This window comes from Balaenoptera ricei, chromosome 19, assembly GCF_028023285.1.
Source record: "Balaenoptera ricei isolate mBalRic1 chromosome 19, mBalRic1.hap2, whole genome shotgun sequence".
Lineage (NCBI taxonomy): Eukaryota > Metazoa > Chordata > Mammalia > Artiodactyla > Balaenopteridae > Balaenoptera > Balaenoptera ricei.
The window spans coordinates 53,950,591-53,971,548 of NC_082657.1; the positions used below are offsets into that span (position 1 = coordinate 53,950,591).

Below are 20,958 nucleotides of genomic sequence, written 5' to 3' on the forward strand. Positions count from 1 at the left end.
CTAATTCCCATTTCTCCTCGTCCCCTGCCCCACCTGCCGGCATCCCTCTCAGGCCATCTTCTCAAGACACACCTCCGATCAGGTCCAAGTGAAGACGTCTCCAAGCCCCACCTCCAGCCCCCAGTCGGGGGCTCGGCACAGTGTCCCCTCACTAACTCTCAGGTCCCTGCGTGAGCCATCCTTCCCCTTTCAGGACTCTGTACATGCATTTTCTCTTCCTGGAAAAGGCCTCCCACCCTTAAAAGCCCCGAGCAAATGCCATTTTTCTCTAAACTGAGTCATTTCCTGCCCCTGGGCTTGCATGCCTCTTGATTCACACCTAGAATATAGCTCTTCCCAGGCTCTCCTGGAGCAGTGCACGGATGGCGCCCTCATCTCGGCAGCCTCGGGGCTCGTCTGGGGAAGGGGCCGTGCGAGATCATCTCCTTGAATGCCGCCTGGCCTGCGGTAGGCGTTCAGTATTGGAATTTATTACCCTTGCAAAGCTGGGTGATTTGCTGAAAAGGATACATTATTCTATCTGGGGAAATGGGGTAAGACCTTGACCTTCTCCAGCACCAAGCTTCTAAGGAGCCCAAACCCCTCATTTATAACATCAGTATCCAACATATACAGTTGAGCATTTGGGTACTGAAACTGTTGTTATAGTTATTGTTTGGGGGAACAAAGTCAAAGTTCATATTTTATAACCTTTTTGGGAAATTCCAAACATATTCAAAAGTAGCAAATACTGACCCACCTCCCACCCCCACCAGCCATGTACCCATCAAGGCAGCCTCCACAATGATGAACATTTGGCCAATTTGTTTCCTTTGGTGCCTCCCCTCCTCCACTATTTTTCTGGAGTATTTTAAGGCAAATCCCAGACATGATGTCATTTCATCCGCTAATATTTCATAAGCAGTCTAGGTGAAAATCCTAGCTCTTCTACCTACTATGTGATCTTGGGCAGATTAATTAACCCTCCTGATCCTTGCATTCTATATATCTAAAATGAGAATAATTACGGCACATCCATCATAGGGTTATAACGAGGAGCAAACGGACTATTCTACAAAAAACACTTGACACTCGGCATTTGTCCAGCTTGTGTGCTAAGTGGTCAGTGTTAGCCATTAAAATCACTATAATTATCATTATCCTTACTGAATTTATAGCACAGTCCCAAGCATATGGGACATGAAAGACATACAGCTGTATCGATCACTAATCATAGTCTGGCAGTAGAAGGAGAGCAGACTGGAGAAAAAGCCTCAGAGACCAAATAGGAGGCTGGAAAAATCATCCTGGAGGGAGGTGATGGGGCCTTGAGCTAGACAGTGATGGAGAGTGGAGATAGGACACACAGGGAGATAAGAACAAAGACCTCTGACTGACTAGCTGCGGCAGGGGAGGTGCCTGCTGCAATTAAAGGTCAAGTTTAGATTTTGATGGCCTGGAGAGAGTAAGTTAAGGGAGATGAGAAGCTGTGAGATAATGAGTTTCCTCTTAAGAGGCTTTGTCCTTGCAGTACTGATGGGGCATCCTTTAATGGGGCAACATCTGATGGGGCTTCCTCTGATGGGACAAGCTCTGATGGGGCTTCCTCTGATGCGACATCCTGGGAAAGACACTTGGCACAGGAGCCCACTGATTATGACAGCACACGGCTTCTCCTGTATAGCTGGTGGTTCGTTTTACCTTGCAGTTATTTACACCTCCCTGTGAAAGGCTCCAGACGTCCGCCCTGAGGAGCTTCCTCCTACTCCTGCTCTGTAACCTCCCTTCACTAGCGTGATGATCAAAGCGGAGTTGGTGCTTTACCCACCATTGCTTTTAAAACTTACTCTGCATGAACACATGCTCACTGTGGACATTTTAAAAAACACAGACAATATGATGTCACATATGTGGAATCTAAACTGTCAAACTCACAGAAGCAGAGAGTAGAAGGGTGGTTACCAGGGGCTGGGGGGAGGGGGAATGGGATGTGACAGTCAAAGGGAACAAAGTTTTATGCAAAATAAGTAAGTTCTGGAGATCTGCTATACAGCATAGTACCCATAGCTAACAATACTGTATAGTGTACTTAACATTTGCTAAGAGGGTAGAGCTTATGTTAAGTGTTCTTACCTCAAAAAGTAACTATAATAAAAAGGGTGAGAGAAAACTTTGGGAGGTGATGGATATGTTTATGGCCTTGATGGTGGTGATGGTTTCATGGGTGTATGCTTATCCCCAAACTCATTCAGCTGTAACCATTAATTACATACAGCTTTTTACATACCAATTACACCTTAATAAAGTGGTTTTAAAAATAAATAAACAGAAAAAACAGAAAAAGTATAATGGAGAAAATGAAAACTAGCCTTACCACAGATATACCCAGGGTAGTTGGGTTGATACAAGCTCTTGTTTATTCTTTATATTAATATATATTCTACAGAGGTGTGATCACACTGAATATACAATTACTTTTTCTCCTTATCACATAGGTAAGAAATGGGATGAGGTGACCTTTCAGGGATATCCTGCAATTCCCTCAACCATCCTACTCCTGATGGACGTGTTTTTGTTTTTGTTTTAGATTTTTTTTCTTTTTTAATTTATTTTTGGCTGAGTTGGGTCTTCGTTGCTGCGCGCGGGCTTTCTCTCTAGTTGCGGCGAGCGGGGGATACTCTTTGTTGCGGTGCGCAGGCTTCTCACTCCGGTGGCTTCTCTTGTCGCGGAGCACAGGCTCTAGGCGCATGGGCTTCAGTAGTTGTGGCTCGTGGGCTCTAGAGCGCAGGCTCAGTAGTTGTGGCACACGGGCTTAGTTGCTCCGTGGCATGTGGGATCTTCCCAGACCAGGGCTCAAACCTGTGTCCCCTGCATTGGCAGGCGGATTCTTAACCCCTGCGCCACCAGGGAAACCCTGAGGGATATGTTTTGTTCCAACTTTTTCCTTTTAAATATCAAATAAGAAATATTAACTATTCAATTAGTGAATGGTTTACCCATAAAGCTTTATTCACTTTCCTTAATTTTGCTCCTTTTAAAAGGCTGCTGCTACCAATAAAAATAAGGAAAGAATCAATTATTTATTCTCCCTTTCTTATATGAGATGTTTATCACTCCTAATCAACTAATAGATGAAGGGACGTGTCTCTTTAAAAAATTATGGCAGCTAATAAATGAACACAGAGTGTTAGAATCAGAATATCACCATTTCACAACCCCAAATAAATTAATGGGTCTAGGCACTGATTATCAGGAAAAGAGGGTCAACCAGCCATTGTGTGTCTCCCAGAGGACACAACAGTACCTACAGTCTCAGTCTGATCAAACCTCCTACCAGCTTGGAGGAAATACAGAGCACAGGGGCCGTGCTGGACAACACCAGCTATCTGCAATCCACAGAATCCAGACAGTGGGAAGGAAACCACCACCAAACAACCTGGACTCTTCAACTTGCAAGGAATAGCAGCAAAAAAACAGAAGAAATAGATTTAAAAGGACTTGTCCATTTTTTAAATGGGCAACACAAAACTACGGTGCCTAGGGTAGTACAGTCAGGTGAAAAACTAAAAGAAACACAAGGAAGTGATCACTCTGAAAGTCGGGATAGAAGTGGTAATAGTTGGAGGAGGGGAGGGAGTTGAGGTTGGTACAGAATACATGGTGGGGGGAGGCTTTGAGGATGTCCAACAAAGTTCTATTTCTTGACCTGAGCGCTTACAAACTATATATTTGTTTTGTGTGGCTGTGTGTGTGTGTTATTTCATAATCAAAATAGTTTAAAAAGAAAAAAAAGTTAAAGGTGTACTACCTGTCTTAGGTTAAATAGTGCCCCTCCCCATTCATGTCCTTCCCCGAAACTTGGAATGTGAGTGTATTTGGAAATAGCGTCACTGCAGATGTATTTCAACATTACAATGTTGCAGAGAGTTAAATTCTTATGAGGGCATACTGGAATAGGATAAGCCCTCAGTCCAATATGACTGGTGTCCGTATAAGAAAAGAGGAGACACAGAAACACACGGAAGAATGGCAGGTGAAGACAGAGGCAGAGACTGGAGTGCTGTGACGACAAGCCAAGGACACCACGCACTGCCAACAACCCGCAGAAGCTAGGAGAGAAGCACGGAAAAGATTGTTCCTCAGAGCCTTTGGTAGGAACCCATCCTTCTGACACCTTGACTTTGGACATTTAGCCTCCAGAACTGTGCAAGAATAAACTTCTATTATTTGAAGCCACCTGGCTGGTTGTCCTTTGTTACTGCAGCCCTAGGAAACCAATACAATACCCAAACATTACCACGCGTTCATAATTTTTAAAAAAATGAAAACAGTGATTAGTTTTGCTGTAGACCGGGTGTGATTTTTCAGGGTAGGATTTCCAGGTTCTTGTCCATATGCAAACTGTTATTTACTTGGTTGTAGTGATAGCCAGATACAGTTTAATCTCTGGGCTCTCTCTTCACCTGACAGGTTTGCAATTTAATTCAAGGATACGCATCACCACCAGCCATTGGGTCACACTACATCCTGACGTTTCCTTTGCCAAAATGAAACCAGCCTTCCACTGCATTTCCAGCATGTAACTCTGCTTCTAATTTTTTCTGCTCACATCACAATCAGATCAGGCTTATTGCACCGTGGGCCGTGGGTCGCCTGAGTAACACGCTGATTCGCACTTCTGCACACACATCCTGTGACCCCACTTCCACAGAGATCTTCCCCTCGAACCATAAGCAGATGAAACTCCGTGAGCAACAGGGACTCAAGAAGAAAAGGGAGAATATTTGTATGTATCCCTGACTGACAGTCTGACAAATTCCCACTCACCCCACAGGGATGGTGCAAGGAAAGGAGATCAAGCACAGAAGTGCTTTGCTCGGTGACATCACCTGCTAAGCATTCGTCATAAGTCAGCTGCTGTGATGAGGATTAGCACGGTCCCCACCGCCCCATGGACGTACCACCTCTGCCTCGTCCTTTACAGCTACCTGATTTTTAGATTCAGCTCTTTTCTTGAGACTCTTACCTTCTCCTAATATAACCTACGGGCAGGTGATGACTCTTAAATCACTACGGTCCAAAACCTATAGCCCTCCCCTTCCTTCCTGTCTAAGTGGGGGGATCCACGAGAAACCCCCCTTCCAAGTGGTGGAGAACCAGCTTTCTACAAGAGCTCTTTGTTTGTAAATGCCTCTTTCGCAATCACTCTTTTATTTCACTCGTTACTTTAGAGCAACCACAGTCCCCAAACAACTTGTCCCAGGCATACCTGCCTCTGTTGGCCACCTCTAATTTTGCACCCTGGGTACCGCAGCACTCACCTAAATGACAGCTATGTCTAGATGACATCGTCAATGTTATCTCAATTCCCTTAGGTAGTAAAATGCCCCCAAACACCTGCAAACAAGCCCTTTCTCTTAAAGCCTAAGGAAAGGGCCTTCTAAACTGTGCTTTCCGAAATGTTAGCAGGTCTGGCTGTCATCCCTTTGAAAAGATGAGACCTTTCAAGATTTTGAAGGGTCTTTGGCCTCCTTACAGTTCTAACCCTTTTCCATAACTCTCACATTTGACCGTTCCAGGGGAAGACTTTCAGGTGCCGTGGAATGGAATCGTTATCCATCTGGGAATGAATAAAACCAGTACTATCTGGAAGCAAAGGGGTTACATCATTAGTAAGGAACTAGAGTCCTCCAAGCAGAAATAAGAGGTTCTCTAACTGGTTGGAGGATTTTGCTAAAGGATTTGAAGCAAGAACCAGGTGAAACTATATTTTGTAAGTCCTGCCATTGTCATGTGGGATTTCAGGAGTGGCAGGAGCTCATTAGGATATAACCCGTTTCCAGCAGACTTGAGGATCTTAAGTAATTCAAGAGGATTTTCAAAGCATAATCACCAGCGTCACCCTCAGTGCTCTGGTGGCCATCAGTGACTCATTCTCTGCATAGAGTAATATTTCCTTAGACTATCTCTATGTCTTTCTCTTTGGCTGAGTGACAAACTTCTCCCTGACCTTCAAGTCTCAGTCTAATAGTTCCTTTCTGCCAAGAGTTTCCCCCAGGTTTTCATCCTTCTCCCAACCCTAATTGCTTCCTCTTCTATGCCCATCACACTTCAAACATCTCTCTTACAGATTGTACAGCAGATATTTTTCCACAGGGGACAGGAACCGTCTCATGCATATTTTATCCTCCTCCCCAGACCTCACTTACGTGTTGGAATAAGCATCCACAAGTGTCCACTTCAATTCTACTCCACCATCCAAATTCGACACTGGGGAACACTGTTAAATAAGATCAAACAAACATTGGAGGCAAGTCACTAGATTTTTTTCATCTTTTGCTTTAGTTTGGAATACAGCTGGACAAGAATATATAGTTTGGCTTGATTATGGACTGTACATTTCTGCACAACAGTTCTGGCTTTTAACTCAATGTTTATTTCATTTGAACTCCTAATGACCATGATACATATTTGGTCTTCAGTGTCAGGGCCGTCCAAGTTCCCAGGGAAAAAGGACCAGTTACTTCACCCCAATTCTACTGTCTTGCTTTTTTGCCTTCCCTCTTCCTCATTCTCAGAGCATTCTTTACCTCTTCTAAGCGGGTACTCCTACCACTGGCCCCTTAAAAAATCCTCTTGGATCATCCACATTGGCCATTCTGTGGCGCCAGAACTGGGATGGGGCAAGAGAGATGACTAGGGTGCAAAATTTAAGGAGGCGCTCACTCTCAGGTGCTGAACCACCACTCGAATGACCCTGAGAGTGAGCGCCTCCTTAAATGCCCCGCCCTTCTCCACGCCCTGCATTACTGCAAAGACCCACTTGCAACTAATCCAAAAAGTTGTGTTTGATTCTTCTCTCTGCCTTCCCAGTGGATCAATCCATGGTCTCTGACATTTTATTTTTTCAGTCACTTTTCCACGTAGGTCAAAATCTCGGGGCTCACTCTCTCTAGACTCTCGCAGCTACCTGACAGAACACAAATTCCAGATTTCAAGTCTACCTGCAATGAACGTGTTACTTTTCAATACCCACTTTGGATTTTAAGCAATCATCAATCCCTCCCAAAGATGGACGTCATTAATATGAGTCATCTTCCAGAGAAGAGTTTGGTAGATGTGTTTCTTAATTAGAGTATTACTCATTTCTTCTTTTTCAAAGCTTTTAATTTATCATCTAATAGGCACAGTGATCCGTGGAATAATCCATCTTAATTTTTTTCCTCTTTTAGATGGCTAGGCTTATTACTATTCATAGCACAAGCCAAATGCTTTGGTTATTAAGTGGTATCATTTGTACCCTAATGAATTTACGTCTTTCACACCATTGAAAAGGAAATGGAATATCGTGAAACGTTAAATGAAACCCCAAACAAAGACGGAGCAATGTTAACCCTCATTGCTCAAGTGTGAAGGAATTGACCACTCAGAAGGTGACTGGATAGCGTAGATTTGTAGGATCCGCTGTGGGCAACCACACCCTTGCAGACTCTTTGGAATGTAGTACCATTGGCCCCAGGCAACCTTCCCAGCATCTTGTCCCAGGTTCACTTTTGTTCTCTGTCCTCATGCCCTCTAGCCTCTTTGCAGTCTCTGCTTTCATACTCAGCTCCCTCTGCTTCGAATGGTCCTCTCTCCCTTCTTTTCCTAGTTATGTTCTACTCATCCTTTAAAATCCAGCTCAATTATCACTTCTTTAGAGGAGTTTTTCTTGATCTTCCCAACCAGGTCAATTGCCCTATCCACGTTCTCATAACACCATCTTGGAATTATCCAATGGCAATCTTACATTCATGTGAGTCACTTTGATTGTTTAAGTCTGTGTCTCTGTAAGACCATAAGTTTCATGAACGCAGAGGCTCTTGTAGGTGTTTGCTCACCATCATTTTCCCAGACTTCCAGAAAACCACCTCTCCTAAATCCACTGCAGAAAGAAATAAGAATGACCACAACTAGTGTTCCTCTGTGAACATGGTCTGAGCCAGTCACATTTTCCCCAGGGGTCATGCTTGAACACCAACTTAAATGCTACTGGACTTGGTTGAAGCACCAACCAATGGTACAAGATCAACTCTGATGGGTTGCGGTCCATTGGGGCGAAATAAACAAATCAGGAACACATTTTTAGACTGTGAAACTCTTTATGATGATTAGCCTATTTAATAAGCGAAACTGTGATTCCCTCAGGGCAGAGAGAGCACGTCTGTTTCAATCATTACTCCGCACACAACTCCTAGAAAAGGGCTTTGGCGCTGTTGGATGAGGGACAGACAGAATGAACGGATGGATAGAAGAGTTATCATCATTTAAGCTATTAAGAAGATGAGGGGCAAAGAGGTGAAGTGGCTTGCTGGAATGGCATTAGTGAGCCAAAGCAGAGCCTAGGAATCAGGGACGTTCCCACTGCCTCTTGCCCCCACCCGCTTGGGACGGTTTATCAAGGTGCCTCCCAGGGACAAGAAGTGCCAGAAAACACTGAGATGGCCTCTGTGCTCAGGAGCTTGGCCTCCTGAAGTGTTTGAATGACATGACTCAAATTTCCTCCTGCTGTCTGGATGGGAAACTAGCTCCGGAAGAGATGGACTGACTGTGGCCAGAATCCCTAGCCCTGGGAAACCCAGCCCCTGGCCAGCCACGCAGCTGGCACTGGCGTCTCAGACTGGGTGTGGGGGACCATGACCCTGATGACGAACAGACTCCACCGGGCCATCCAGGCAGCACCAAGCAGGCCACCAAGATACAGCTACCTGGGCCAGGGGCACTGGGACCAGGGACAGACCTGGCAGAAACCTCTGGGCATGGCTCAGCCGCGTGAGTCTCACTCTCCCCTCAAATCAACGTCCTCGTTCATTCACTCATTCATTCCGGAGGCTGTCATATGCCAAACATGCCTTTGCGCTGGGGTCCCTGAGGTTGGTGCCATTTTCCTGCCATCTATGGCTGCACTCTCCAATACGGTAGACCTGAGCATTTGAAGTGTGGCTGGTCTAAATTGAGACCCACTCGAAGTGTAAAATACATCACGGATTCCAAAACCTTAGTACCAAAAAAAGAATGTAAAATATTTCATTCATACTTTTTATTGTATTGAGCATATACTGAAATGATATTTGGGATAGATCTGGTTAAAGAAAACATATTTTTAAAATGAATCTCAGCAGCTTCTTTGTACACTTCTTACTGTGACTAATTAGAGAAATGTTAGTTTCATTCATGGTTCACTTCATATTTCTATTGGACAGCAACGTACAGGAGAGGCTGATGGGCAAGTTCTAAGCTGGGGGTGAGGGTGACGTTACTAGCTGGTCCAGGTGCCGAGGGAGCCCAAAGGACACCTTAGCCCAGACTGTGAGGGGCGGGGGTGGGCGGTGAGAGCAGCTTCCTAGAAGAGTTCACATCTAAATCAACAGACAAATCTGAGTTCATTCCAGGACCAGGGCACTGTGGGAAGGAACTGGGTTTATATATCGGCACAAAGCTGAGAAGCCCAGATGTGTCTCCAGTGATGGGAGTGAGGGGGGTAGACAAGGGGAAGAGGAAGCAGCAAAGCCAGAAAGGGCAAAAGACATCAGATCCCAGAAACGGAGTCCAGGGCTGTCCGGCAGAATTACAACGTGAGCCACACGCAAAGTTTTAAATTTTGTAGTAGCCACAGGCAGAAAAGTAGGAACAGGTGAAATTAATTTTAATTATATGTTTTCTTTAACCCAGGATATTAAAAATGCTATCGTTTCGATATTTAATCAATGTCAAGGAGAGAGTCTGCATTCTTTTTCATTATGATTGTCTTTGAAGTGTGCTGTGTATTTCACACTCCCAGCACACCACAGTTTGGACCAGCCACAGTTCAACTGCTCAGTGCCACATGCGGCTAGTGGCGACTGTATTAGGCAATGCCACGTCCACTAGACTTTTCTCTTGAATGCAATGGGGAGAGGTTCTAAGCAGAAGAGTGCCTTAGACAAATCTCCCTGGCAGCCATAAGGGAGACCAGTAGCTTTCTGGAGGCTGTCACCACCATCTTCTGTACCCTGTCACCTACCCAGGCGCCTCAGTTCATAAACTGATAACTTGGAAGCAAAATCTCTCTCTGCAGACTTTACCCTTTGATGACGTTATTGGAGGGAAGTTTTGGGGTGCAGGCAGCAGAGCCCAATCTTGGGCTTTTCCAGAGTCCTGAAAAGGGCAAACTTTCCCTCTCTCAATTCCTACGTGGTTCCCACACTATTCAGAGGGCGACCTGCGACAGATCCCTGCGATTTTTCATCCTTGGGTTTCTCCTCTGTTGAAACTCTGATGCCTATACTCACCTAAGAGGCTTGAGGTGCAGATAAAATGAAGCAAGATATGTAAAATGCCTCACGCTGTGCTTCATAAAGAATTGATCAAAAAATGGTAGTTTCTTTCCCTCTGAGAGTTGTCATAAAAGACTCTTCACGTCCCCAAGAGCAGCCCAAGAGGATGTAAACTCAAACAGCATGAGACTGGGGATCAGACTCCTAATCCTTTCTCCAACCCCCATAAAAGGAACTTCAAGGAGTCAGTCCCTGTCAGAAAGAAATGTCCCCAAAATATGCAGATTACAGACAGCCCAGCTGGGAACTTTTTTCTAGCATCATAGTCAGCTTTAACTGGTAAGAAAACAGCTTTTCTGTTTCCCTGGGCTCTACCTTGTTGGAGAAGCAGTTTAAAAACTGTTCCGTATCTCCAAGGAGTTTCCAGGTGCTTAATGACTTGCCAGGGTAATAAACAACTGAATTCTGGGAAACCATTATGTGAGAATCAAAGGAAGCAGTATGATCTGGGCAGAACTGGGAAAAAGCATTGGTTTTTGAAGTCTGCCAAATCTGAGTTTGAAGCACATTTCTGTCGCCAATAGTCATGTAGTCTTTGGACAAATTGCTTATGTCTTTGAGAACCAAGGTACTTATCTGTAAAATGGGTATAATATGTATCTTGCAAGATAAGAATTATACATTCAAGGTAACAATGTATTAATTATCTATCACTGCCTGACAAATTGTCCCTAAGACTTATTGGCTGAAACCAACTTATGATCTCAGTTTCTGTGGGTGAGGAATCTGGGTAGGGCTTAGCTGGGTCCTTTGGCTCAGGGTCTTCCCCAAGGCTGCAATCAAGGTGTCAGCCCAGGCTGTGATCTCATTTCAAGGCTCAATTGGGTAAGGATCTGCTTCCAAGCTCTCTCGTTGGCTGTTGGCAGGATCCAGGGCCTCACAGGCTTTTGAACTGACGGTGTCAGTTCCTCACTGGCTGTTGGCTGGAGTTCTCCCCCCATTCCTTGCCATGTGGGCTTCTCCACAGGGCAGCACACAACATGGCAATTTCTGTTATCAGAAGAAGGCGGCAACCATAGCACAGGGAGATCAGCTTGGTGCTTTGTGACCACCTAGAGGGGTGGGATAGGGAGGGTGTGAGGGAGACGCAAGAGGGAGGGGATATGGGGATATATGTATTTGTACAGCTGATTCACTTTGATATAAAGCAGAAACTAACACACCATTGTAAAGCAATTATACTCCAATAAAGATGTTAAAAAAAATAAAATAAATAAAAACACGTCAGACTTTTAAAAAAAAAAAAGAGCAAGAAGGCAAGAAGAGTTAGAGAAAGAGAGAGACTGGAAGACAGAAGTCACAGTCTTTTTTTTTAAACTGGTAAGAAACTGATTTTTTGATGATGGCCATTCTGACCGGTGTGAGGTGATACCTCATTGTAGTTTAGTTTGGTTTGGTTTTTTTTTAAAATTATTTATTTATTTTTATTTTTGGCTGCGTTGGGTCTTCGTTGCTGTACGCGGGCTTTCTCTAGTTGCGGCGAGTGGGGGCTGCTCTTCATTGCGGTGTGCGGGCTTCTCATTGCGGAGGCTTCTCTTGTTGCGAAGCATGGGCTCTTGGTGCATGGGCTTCAGTAGCTGTGACACGTGGGCTCAATAGTTGTGGCTCGTGGGCTCCAGAGCACAGGCTCAGTAGTTGTGGTGCACGCATGGGCTTAGTTGCTCCGTGGCATGTGGGATCTTCCTGGACCAGGGCTTGAACCCATGTCCCCTGCACTGGCAGGTGGATTCTTAACCACTGCGCCACCAGGGAAGCCCCCTCACTATAGTTTTGATTTGCATTTCTCTAATGATTAGTGATGTTGAGCATCCTTTCATGTGTTTGTTGACAATCTGTTTATCTTCTTTGGAGAAATGTCTATTTAGGTCTTCTGCCCATTTTTGGATTGGGTTGTTTGTTTTTTTGATATTGAGCTGCATGAGCTGCTTGTATATTTTGGAGATTAATCCTTTGTCAGTTACTTCGTTTGCAAATATTTTCTCCCATTCTGAGGGTTGTCTTTTCGTCTTGGAAGTGACATTTTGTCACTTTTGCTGTATTCGGTTGGTTACAAGCAAGTAGCTGGGTCCAGCTCACATTTAAGGGGAGGGGACTACACAGGACTGTGAGTCCCAGGAGGTGGTTGGGAGCTGTTTTACAAGCTGTCTGTCACGATATTTAAAGATTCTCAGTAAATAGTAGCTGTTGTTAAGACTGAATACAAAAGCACTTGGAAAGCAACGTTCATCACAGAAATAGGAGAAATCTCCTGGATTATGTATTAGGGTGAGGAAATTCAATAATCACATGACACTGTCAGTCTATAAAAGAGGTTGATTCTTACCAATGCTCACTTATCCAAAGACTGCATTTAAAGATACATTTAGGGACTTCCCTGGTGGTGCAGTGGTCAAGACTCCGCGTTCCCAATGCAGGGGGCCTGGGTTCATTCCTTGGTCGGGGAACTAGATCCTACATGCATGCAGCAACTAAGAGTTCGCATGCCGCAACGAAGGAGCCCACGTGCTGCAACTAAGGAGCCCGCCTGCTGCAACTAAGACCCAGCGCAACCAAATAAATAATAAATACGTATTTTTAAAAATTAAAAAAATAAAGATACATTTAATTTATATCAAACAGCAGTTTGATAATATGTTACCAGATAACAATGTTTGGACATTAGAATTAAAAAGTACCCATTCCCCCTACATAATGTTTTATCATATATCCAAATCCCTTTCTAGTTATTTTAGAATGCCCATGTTTTTATGGGGATGTAAAGAAAAATATGCACCTCGATTTTCTCATTTAACAATATTATAAAGACATTTAATCCTGCTGTACATTCTTTATAATTAGCACTTTAACAGCTACAAAACATTTCCATTCAGTAGATAAATGTCAGAGCCGTGGTTTACTTAACCATTCCCTTATTCTGTGACATATAAGTTGCTTCAATGTTTTGCCATTGAAAGCAATCGAGTATCTTTTGTGTGGTAAGTTTTTTCCCCATAATTTGAATTGTGTCTTTAGGATAAAGTCCCAGAAAAGCAATTTGAATATGCACATTTTAATGGCTCCATCAAGTTTTTATTCAAATGGGAAAATGGCTTTGGTTTTTATATAAGCAAACACTGCTCCATCAGCCCCAGACTGAGTTCCTCAAAGGTAGACACCCTAGCTTACTTTAAACAAAATTTTTTTTAAACCATAGCATCTATAATTTGACTGTACTTCAATAAAAAATAAATTTAAATAAAGCAATCTGACTCTGTAAAAGATGACACAACTAAATCTATCTGCATAACAATAATTGAACGGGAGAAACTTGCCAACTAAAAGACAATACTTTCAGATATAGTTTAAAAAAACTAAATGGACCTCCCTGGTGGTGCAGTGGTTAAGAATCCGCCTGCCAATGCAGGGGACACGGGTTCGAATCCTGGTCCGGGAAGATCCTACATGCGCGGAGCAGCTAAGCCCATGTGCCACAACTACTGAAGCCCGCACACCTAGAGCCCATGCTCCGCAACAAGAGAAGCCACCACAGTGAGAAGCCCGCGCACCGCAATGAAGAGTAGCCCCTGGTCGCCGCAACTAGAGAAAGCCCACGCACAGCAACAAAGACCCAACGCAGCCATAAGTAAATAAATATATTTATAAAAAAAAAACAACTAAATGAAAACATATGCTATCAATAAAAGATATGCCTAAAATAAACCATAGCATCTAGCCTATAAGCAACATGTAGTGAATATTTGTGCACTGAATGAATGCATGAACAAAAATACTTAAAAATCTGAGACTTAAGGAAAAATATTTCAACTAGATCAATCGCTTTTTTTAAAATCAAGAGATGTTGCATTTCCATTTAGATTTCACTAAGAGATGTGGAGTACTTACCCACGCCAAGCCCTGGCATTCTGTTGCCCTTTCCTTATTTTATTTTATCCTCACAGCACCCCCTAGAGTTCATTTTCCATACAACAACACAATGAAATGCTCAAAGGTTACATCAGATTACATCACACACCTGCTTTTTTCAGAGGGTCCCAGGAGGCGTCTATGTATTGATATTTGTCTGACAAGCTCCCATCACTTGAAAAGAAACAGAAGGTCCTCTTCACTGGGGAGAATACTAGTTCTGGGGAAACCTCCGCTTAGGTGGAAACAAAATTTCCACTCAATAACCAGGAACCATGGTAATTTTCCTGAATGTAGTTCAGCCTCGGTGATGGTCATTTTAGCCAAACTACGAATCAGAGTTATATAACATTTAGGTAAGCAGGGTACAAATGACCCTTGAAAAATAATTTATTTGGTCAAAATTTACTCTGGCTAATGTTCCTGGCCCCTCGGCAGCATGTAACTCTTGGAATTATATAGGATCCTCCCCCACCCCCAGCCTTTTTTTTTTTTTTTTTTTTTTTTAAGGAAAGGTTCATCTTTTTATTTCCGGAGCTATCACTCTCATTTTTCAGACTCAGGAAACCGACTCGCTTGCATAAGAGCAGAGAGTGTGAGTGACAACCAGAATTTATTTGCACGCATTTTTGGAAACCATTGCTAGTTTAGCTGCTAAACTTGAACCGCAGCGCCCCCTGGTGGACAGCGGGTGGTTTGGCTTTTCCAGGCCCTCTTGTCACCTGAGCGACATCTCATCTAACTGGCGCTTTCTCTCCCTGTCTCTCAGGTGAAGGAGGCCATGCAGCGGATCCACGACCGAGGGAACATCGGCAAGTTAATTCTGGATGTAGAAAAGACCCCGACTCCACTGGTGAGTCAAAAGCAGAGGGATCCGTTCAGTTCAACACCAGAAGGTTTATCCGGTGCAGGCACAGGTGGGATGGAGGGAAGTACAGGAAGCCCTCTGCTGGGCTGGGGCTGGCGCGGGGAGACCAGAGGAAATGAAACGAATGTGCAAGTGAGGGATTAGTCACAAATGGGATGAACGCTAATAAAGAAAGGAAAACGCTTTGGTAAAAACGTTTCAAGAGCAATCTGAGGGCAGTCAGGAGAGGACAAGACCACACCCGTGTCTATTACACCTGCTCACTCTTGGCTGCACAAGTGGGAGGAATTCCTGGTAAAATTTAATAAATTCACATTCAGATACCCAACAGAATGATGCCAACTGCCTCCGAAATGCCTCCTGATGGTCCCATGGCTTTTGTTTTCTCTTACCAGGACAATACCCTTACACGCAGGGACCCCACCAAGAGTAAAGCATGTCACACTCACATCCCAGACACTCTTGCAAGGGTCCCTTGAGGGGCTCTGCAGTGTGGCGGTCGACACACAGACTGCCACCAGACTGCACAGATCCAGAGGTGGGGCAGGTGGACATCAGTCAACAAGCCCTACATAGAAATGGGACACCGCAGCTATGGATCCGGGCCACAAAGAAGGGCTCGCGGTAGGGGGTCTGTTCCCGTTAGGGAAGTCTGGGAAGGCTTCCTTGAGGAAGCGGGCTGAGCACGAAAGGAAAAGCAGGCATCGAGTAGGCAGGAGGGTGGAGGGACGGCACTGCATGTGCTGTGGCCGAGAGGGAAGTCCAGCTCCAGACCAGCCATGTGGTACGGGCGGGGGGGGGGGCGGCGCTGAGATTCAGGAGATGATTCCTGTTTGTAAGAATAAGTGGGGAGAGCAGAGGTTCAGGGGATTCAAGGGAAATTACCTAGCTCAGGGTCTAGGAACAAGAAAAGAAATCTGAGGCACCGTTCACGAAGGGGGCTGTAAATGGACAGGACTAGGATGTTTCTGAGCATCTGTCATGTGCTCAGCAATTTGCCAGATGCTTCAAATACATCATTTCCCTTTGTTTCACTTGTCTCCCATGACAACTTTATAAGGCAGGTGGGTTTATCCTCATCCTAACGATGGAGGAAATGGAGGCTCAGAGAGGTGTGACAAGTGTGCCAGGTACTAGCGAAGACAAGAAGGTAGGTGGGTAGGTAGATAGATGGTAGATGGATGGATGGACGGATGGATAGACAGGACCAGAAAGAGTCCACATCTTCACAGAAAGGACGTTCCCACGGGGGAATATAGACAACAAAGTGGATAAACCCACATTTGTTAATAGTGTTCTTCTGGCTCGTAGGAAGTGACAGCATCAGGATTTGAACCCTGGCCGGTGGGTGCAGTGGACGGCGTCAATGCCCACCCACGCCCCCGGCTCTCATGATTCCCCTGCATGCCGGCGCTGTCCTCCTGCTGGCCGCTGCCCCTCTCTGCCCGACAGCCTCCTCTGGCCATGGCAGAGGCTTGGGTTATGCACAAAATCAGCACTCCCTGGCTTCTCCCCTGCTCATGTGTCCCCCACTGCCCCCCAGTGGTCCCCAGCAGGACCGAGCCCAGTTGCCCATGGCAGGACCTAAGTTTTAACATGTCCCGTGCCAGCTTCCTTGCCTTTTCTGTCTCCTTTCCTCACTCTGACCCACTGTGCTTCCTGGGATCATCTCCCAAGCCCTGGAATCATCTCCCCAATTCCAAATACTTGCAGTCACATGCTTTCTCAGAGTCTGCCTCTTAGGGCGCCCAACACGAGTCACCTGGTACCACACTGCCTTCCTGAGGAATCAGGTGACCCTAGCCCTCAGAGAACTCTTTCCCAAGGGCCTTCATCAGATGCTCGAAGAAGGCAGGAGACAGACTGCGGAACCCTCTAAAAAGTCCTCCGTTGAATTACAGATGGCCAATGACAGCACAGAGACCAGCGAGGCGGGCGAAGAGGAGGAGGACCACGAGGGTGACGGTGAGAACAAGGAGAGGATGCCGTTCATCCAGTAGCCCGGGACGCAGGCAGGAGGACGTGAGGGATGTTCTGGAGAAGAGGAGCCGGCTGAGAAAACCCTTCTGTGCCCCAGTGAACAAATGCTGTAGTCCAGTGTGTGTTGTGTTTGTCTGCTGTCAGCTGAGCTAAAAAGCTGTTGATCACTGTTGTTTTTGAAATTAAGTGCCAATCCCATTCCATGCAGTATTACGTCCTTCCCCCATCTGTGTGTTACACTCTCCCCACTGCCCTGTTTCAAAACCATCCGTCTTTGGGTCCTTCTCGACAGTTCTAGAACAGCTTTGCAAATTGATACAAGCCCACAGGTCCATTGCTTAAGAGACCAGGCATGGGCAAAGACAAGTTTGGATTGAAAGGTGTTATATCACAGAGCACTGTCCTAGGATTCTTCAGGCCAATGACACTTTTTGCTGCCAGCCGCCCATGCTTCCGACAAGACCACTTGCCAATTTGGCTGGCAGAAAGAGGGTAGGCCAGGAGATGTTTTCACAAGCCTGTAAGTTTAGGATCTCTCCAAGTTGTCCTTTCCTACTTCCCATTGAAGAGGCAAGCTCCTTACATTCATTCAGGTGTTTCACGGTCAAAAGGTTAAACCAACCTCCCCTCACCCTCTGATGCTTGATTCCTTCACCGGTTCTTAACCATACACATAGGGAAACAGAGGTGGATTTTTCAGGATAGAAGATGGGTCAACAGCCACAGTATGAGGACCAGCCACAGAGATCCCTCCTCTGAAACCGCATCTCACGAGCAAAATCCTCCCCCCGCGATATGTATTTAATTTTAAGAAAACTCACCAGGTGTGGGACTATTTCAAAGTCATTACTGAGACTCACCTATGTTTGCACACTTGCCATTGGCATTACCGATTTTGCTCTTTTCATTTCCTGGTACTGAATAACAGCCTTTACCTTGGATCCCCCAAGAAAGATCTCCTTTGTAGACCATATTTGGGGGAAAAGAATCAATGAGTATCTTTCTTCTTGCCAAAGCGTGTTCCAACGTGTCACAAACTCTAGCGATACAAAAGTCGATGTTTAGTACCTGATGCCAAATATGTGTTCCTCTCCTCTGAAATATAAAATTATGGTGCAGACTCTTTGCAAGGCCCTGCTTTTTGGAAATCCGGTACCAAATTACTTGACTGCACACCCTTGATTAATTTTCCAGCTCCCAGACTCCTAAGAAGCCCACCCCCCGCCCCACCCCACTTGACGTGGCTTGAGGTGAACAGTTCCTCTGGAGGGAGGACAAGAGACTCAGTATCTCCACGGGGCGGGGAGGGGGTGCTCCTCCCCACCTCCTCCCAGTCCTGTTGGCCCAGAGGGCAGACTCCATCGCTCACAGACCAAACCGGAGACACAAGGAGCCCACAGGGTTAGCACCCCAACTCACTTGCGTTCCGGAAGACTTCCGAGGGCTCCTGCATTGCCCAACCTCTCCACCAACGAGCCTTAGGGTACACCCCACACTTCCCCCAAGTGATGGCAATGAATGCATTTCAGCAACTACCTGTTTTATTCCCTAAGTCCATTTGTAACAAATGTCACCTCATTAATCATGTTCTTTTTTTCCTATCCTAAGCTTGTGATGATGACTTATTTATGCCAAATATTTATCTGAAGGAAGTGTCTCCTCATTGTGAATGTACATGTAAGCTATGAAGATGAGAAAGGGTGGTGCCATCTGATGAGCAAAGGGATGAGAGCATCTCAAAAGAAGACACCAACATCAACTTCTCTTCTCCGGGTCATTTAGAAAGATAACGTAGAGGTTGTATCCCCCCAACATGTTTGCTAAATGCAGTATTATTGGTCATGTTTTTCCCATAACCAAGCCCTCAATGAGGTCTTAAGAGGAACCGTTACCCAAGTGACATTCCTGGTGAGCTGGCCAGAGATGGCATTTTTTAGGGCTGGGGGAGCAGAGACCCACTGGCCATATCAGGCCTCTTATTTGCCAGGGGAGATGGAACTCTCCATTCAGAATCCAAATGGCCTTTGTTATGTCCAGAGGATTAGCATGAAAAGACATTCTTCCCCAGATCTGTGTTTCCAACTATAAGGTTTAGACAATAATCACAAATTATGCTGGTTAGTTAAATAAAACCCTTTTGTCTCCTTGGGATACAGAATGAGAAGAGAAAACTAGTGTTTGACCAATAAGACCAACTTATGCCATGAAGAATAGGGAAAAAAAATTAAAGTATCAAAATCAACTGATTAACACACTCTCGTTCGAAGCATCTTCTTTGCTGTCACTTGACTGTTTTTCTGAAGGAAGTGTACAGAACGTCTCAGGTTGCCTTAAAGGAACTGTGAAGGCTTCTCAGTAATTTACGTTTGATCGGAGGGAACTGAAACATTGTCTAACGTATTTGTGGCTTTAGAGCTTCTGTTATATTGTGCCTACAAAGCAAATTATGTTTACATAAAAAAATATAAATAAAGTATTCAGCATAGCATAACCTCGCCTGGCATGTGTTACTCTGCATACATAGTTGTTGCAAAAACGGCCCCACTATTAAAACACAAGGCATGGGTGAATGAAAAAGAAAATATAAAAAACATGTCAAAGAAGAATCTTCAGATGAGAAACTAAAGGCTATATACAGAAAACAGGAGTCAAGATGAAATAAGCCTTTAAAAATACATTCAGCTTCCCTCAAGCAAGAAAATAAGACACCACTAAATAAAAGAACTATTAAAGGCATCATGTAATAATAGTAATGATAACAAGAATAACAATAATTATAATAGTATTTATGATACCTACTATATGCTATTAAAAGATATATATGAGTATATATATATTATATATATATGTGTGTGTGTGTGTGTGTGTATATATATATATATATGTATACTCTCTTACCCTCCCAACAGCCCTAAGAGGTGGGGTTTACCATTACGCCCATCTTATAGGTGACAAAACTGAAGACTGAGGTTCTGCACTAAGACCACACAGCTAGGAAGTGATGGAGCCAGGATCTGGAGCCAAGGTAGAATCCATGCTCTTAACCGCCCCACCATGCTTCTTGGCTTAAATAAGGGTAAAATACAATGCATTTCAATTACCATCCCTTCTCACTAGAAACTGTTCAGGGATTCTCTTTCCTCTGATTTCAAGGATATGTTTATCCATTTGTTTTGCTTTGTAGCAAATAATATGCACATCAAGAAGCATTTTTTTGTCTGGCCCTCGATCCAAGTGTTCAGTGAAGTGCTGATTTCAAAACTCACACACCTCAACCATTTTCATTTTCATGATCCAACATCCTCAAGGTTATCAAAGAGATGCACAAAAGTGAATCTCCAAGGGCAAAGATTTCATGAAGGAGGAATTCATGATTAGGGAGGCTTGGCTGTATTTACTATATTTCTCAGCAGAAAGCCAAAAAAATTAGAGCTAGGTCCCATGTCAATAAAACACCACATACATAAACCTGAATTTACAAGGTAGAACGGTTAGTCACCTTGTCAGTGAAATTCTTACAAGATCACTGTGCAAAGGATTTTCTCATTATGTTCTCATTTAATGCTCATGTACTCCGTATAAGGCTCACGGCCTCACATAGCCAGTGGTGGTGTGCTGTCACATGTAAACACAGTCCAGCAAGAAAAACTAGAATCTAAACTAAAATCCACATCTTCCCTTATAACTCTGAGAGTGGGGAAGAGGTCTTGCAGTTGGGAACAAAATTCTTTTGAGCCATGTGGGTGAAGTTAGAGCAGAAATGGAGGTAAACCTTTCAAAAGCCATTTGGGGCAGAAGGAAACATTAGTGTGAAAGCAAGGAGGTGGGAACATTGAAAGGCATATAGGAAGAAAGGAGAGTAGAACAGTTGGT

At 44.5% G+C, this 20,958-nt stretch overlaps 1 protein-coding gene across 1 annotated transcript in view; it reads left to right on the top strand.

Moving 5' to 3' along the window:
• VAT1L (vesicle amine transport 1 like) overlaps nt 1-19,564 on the top strand; it is a 150,998-nt gene extending 131,434 nt beyond the window's left edge. The window contains exons 8-9 of the mRNA XM_059903939.1: nt 15,007-15,090; nt 17,007-19,564. Of these exons, the coding sequence (XP_059759922.1) occupies nt 15,007-15,090; nt 17,007-17,105 (183 nt within the window). The 3' untranslated portion in view covers nt 17,106-19,564. The remainder of the gene's footprint in view (nt 1-15,006; nt 15,091-17,006) is intronic.
• Nucleotides 19,565-20,958: the final 1,394 nt, after the last annotated feature.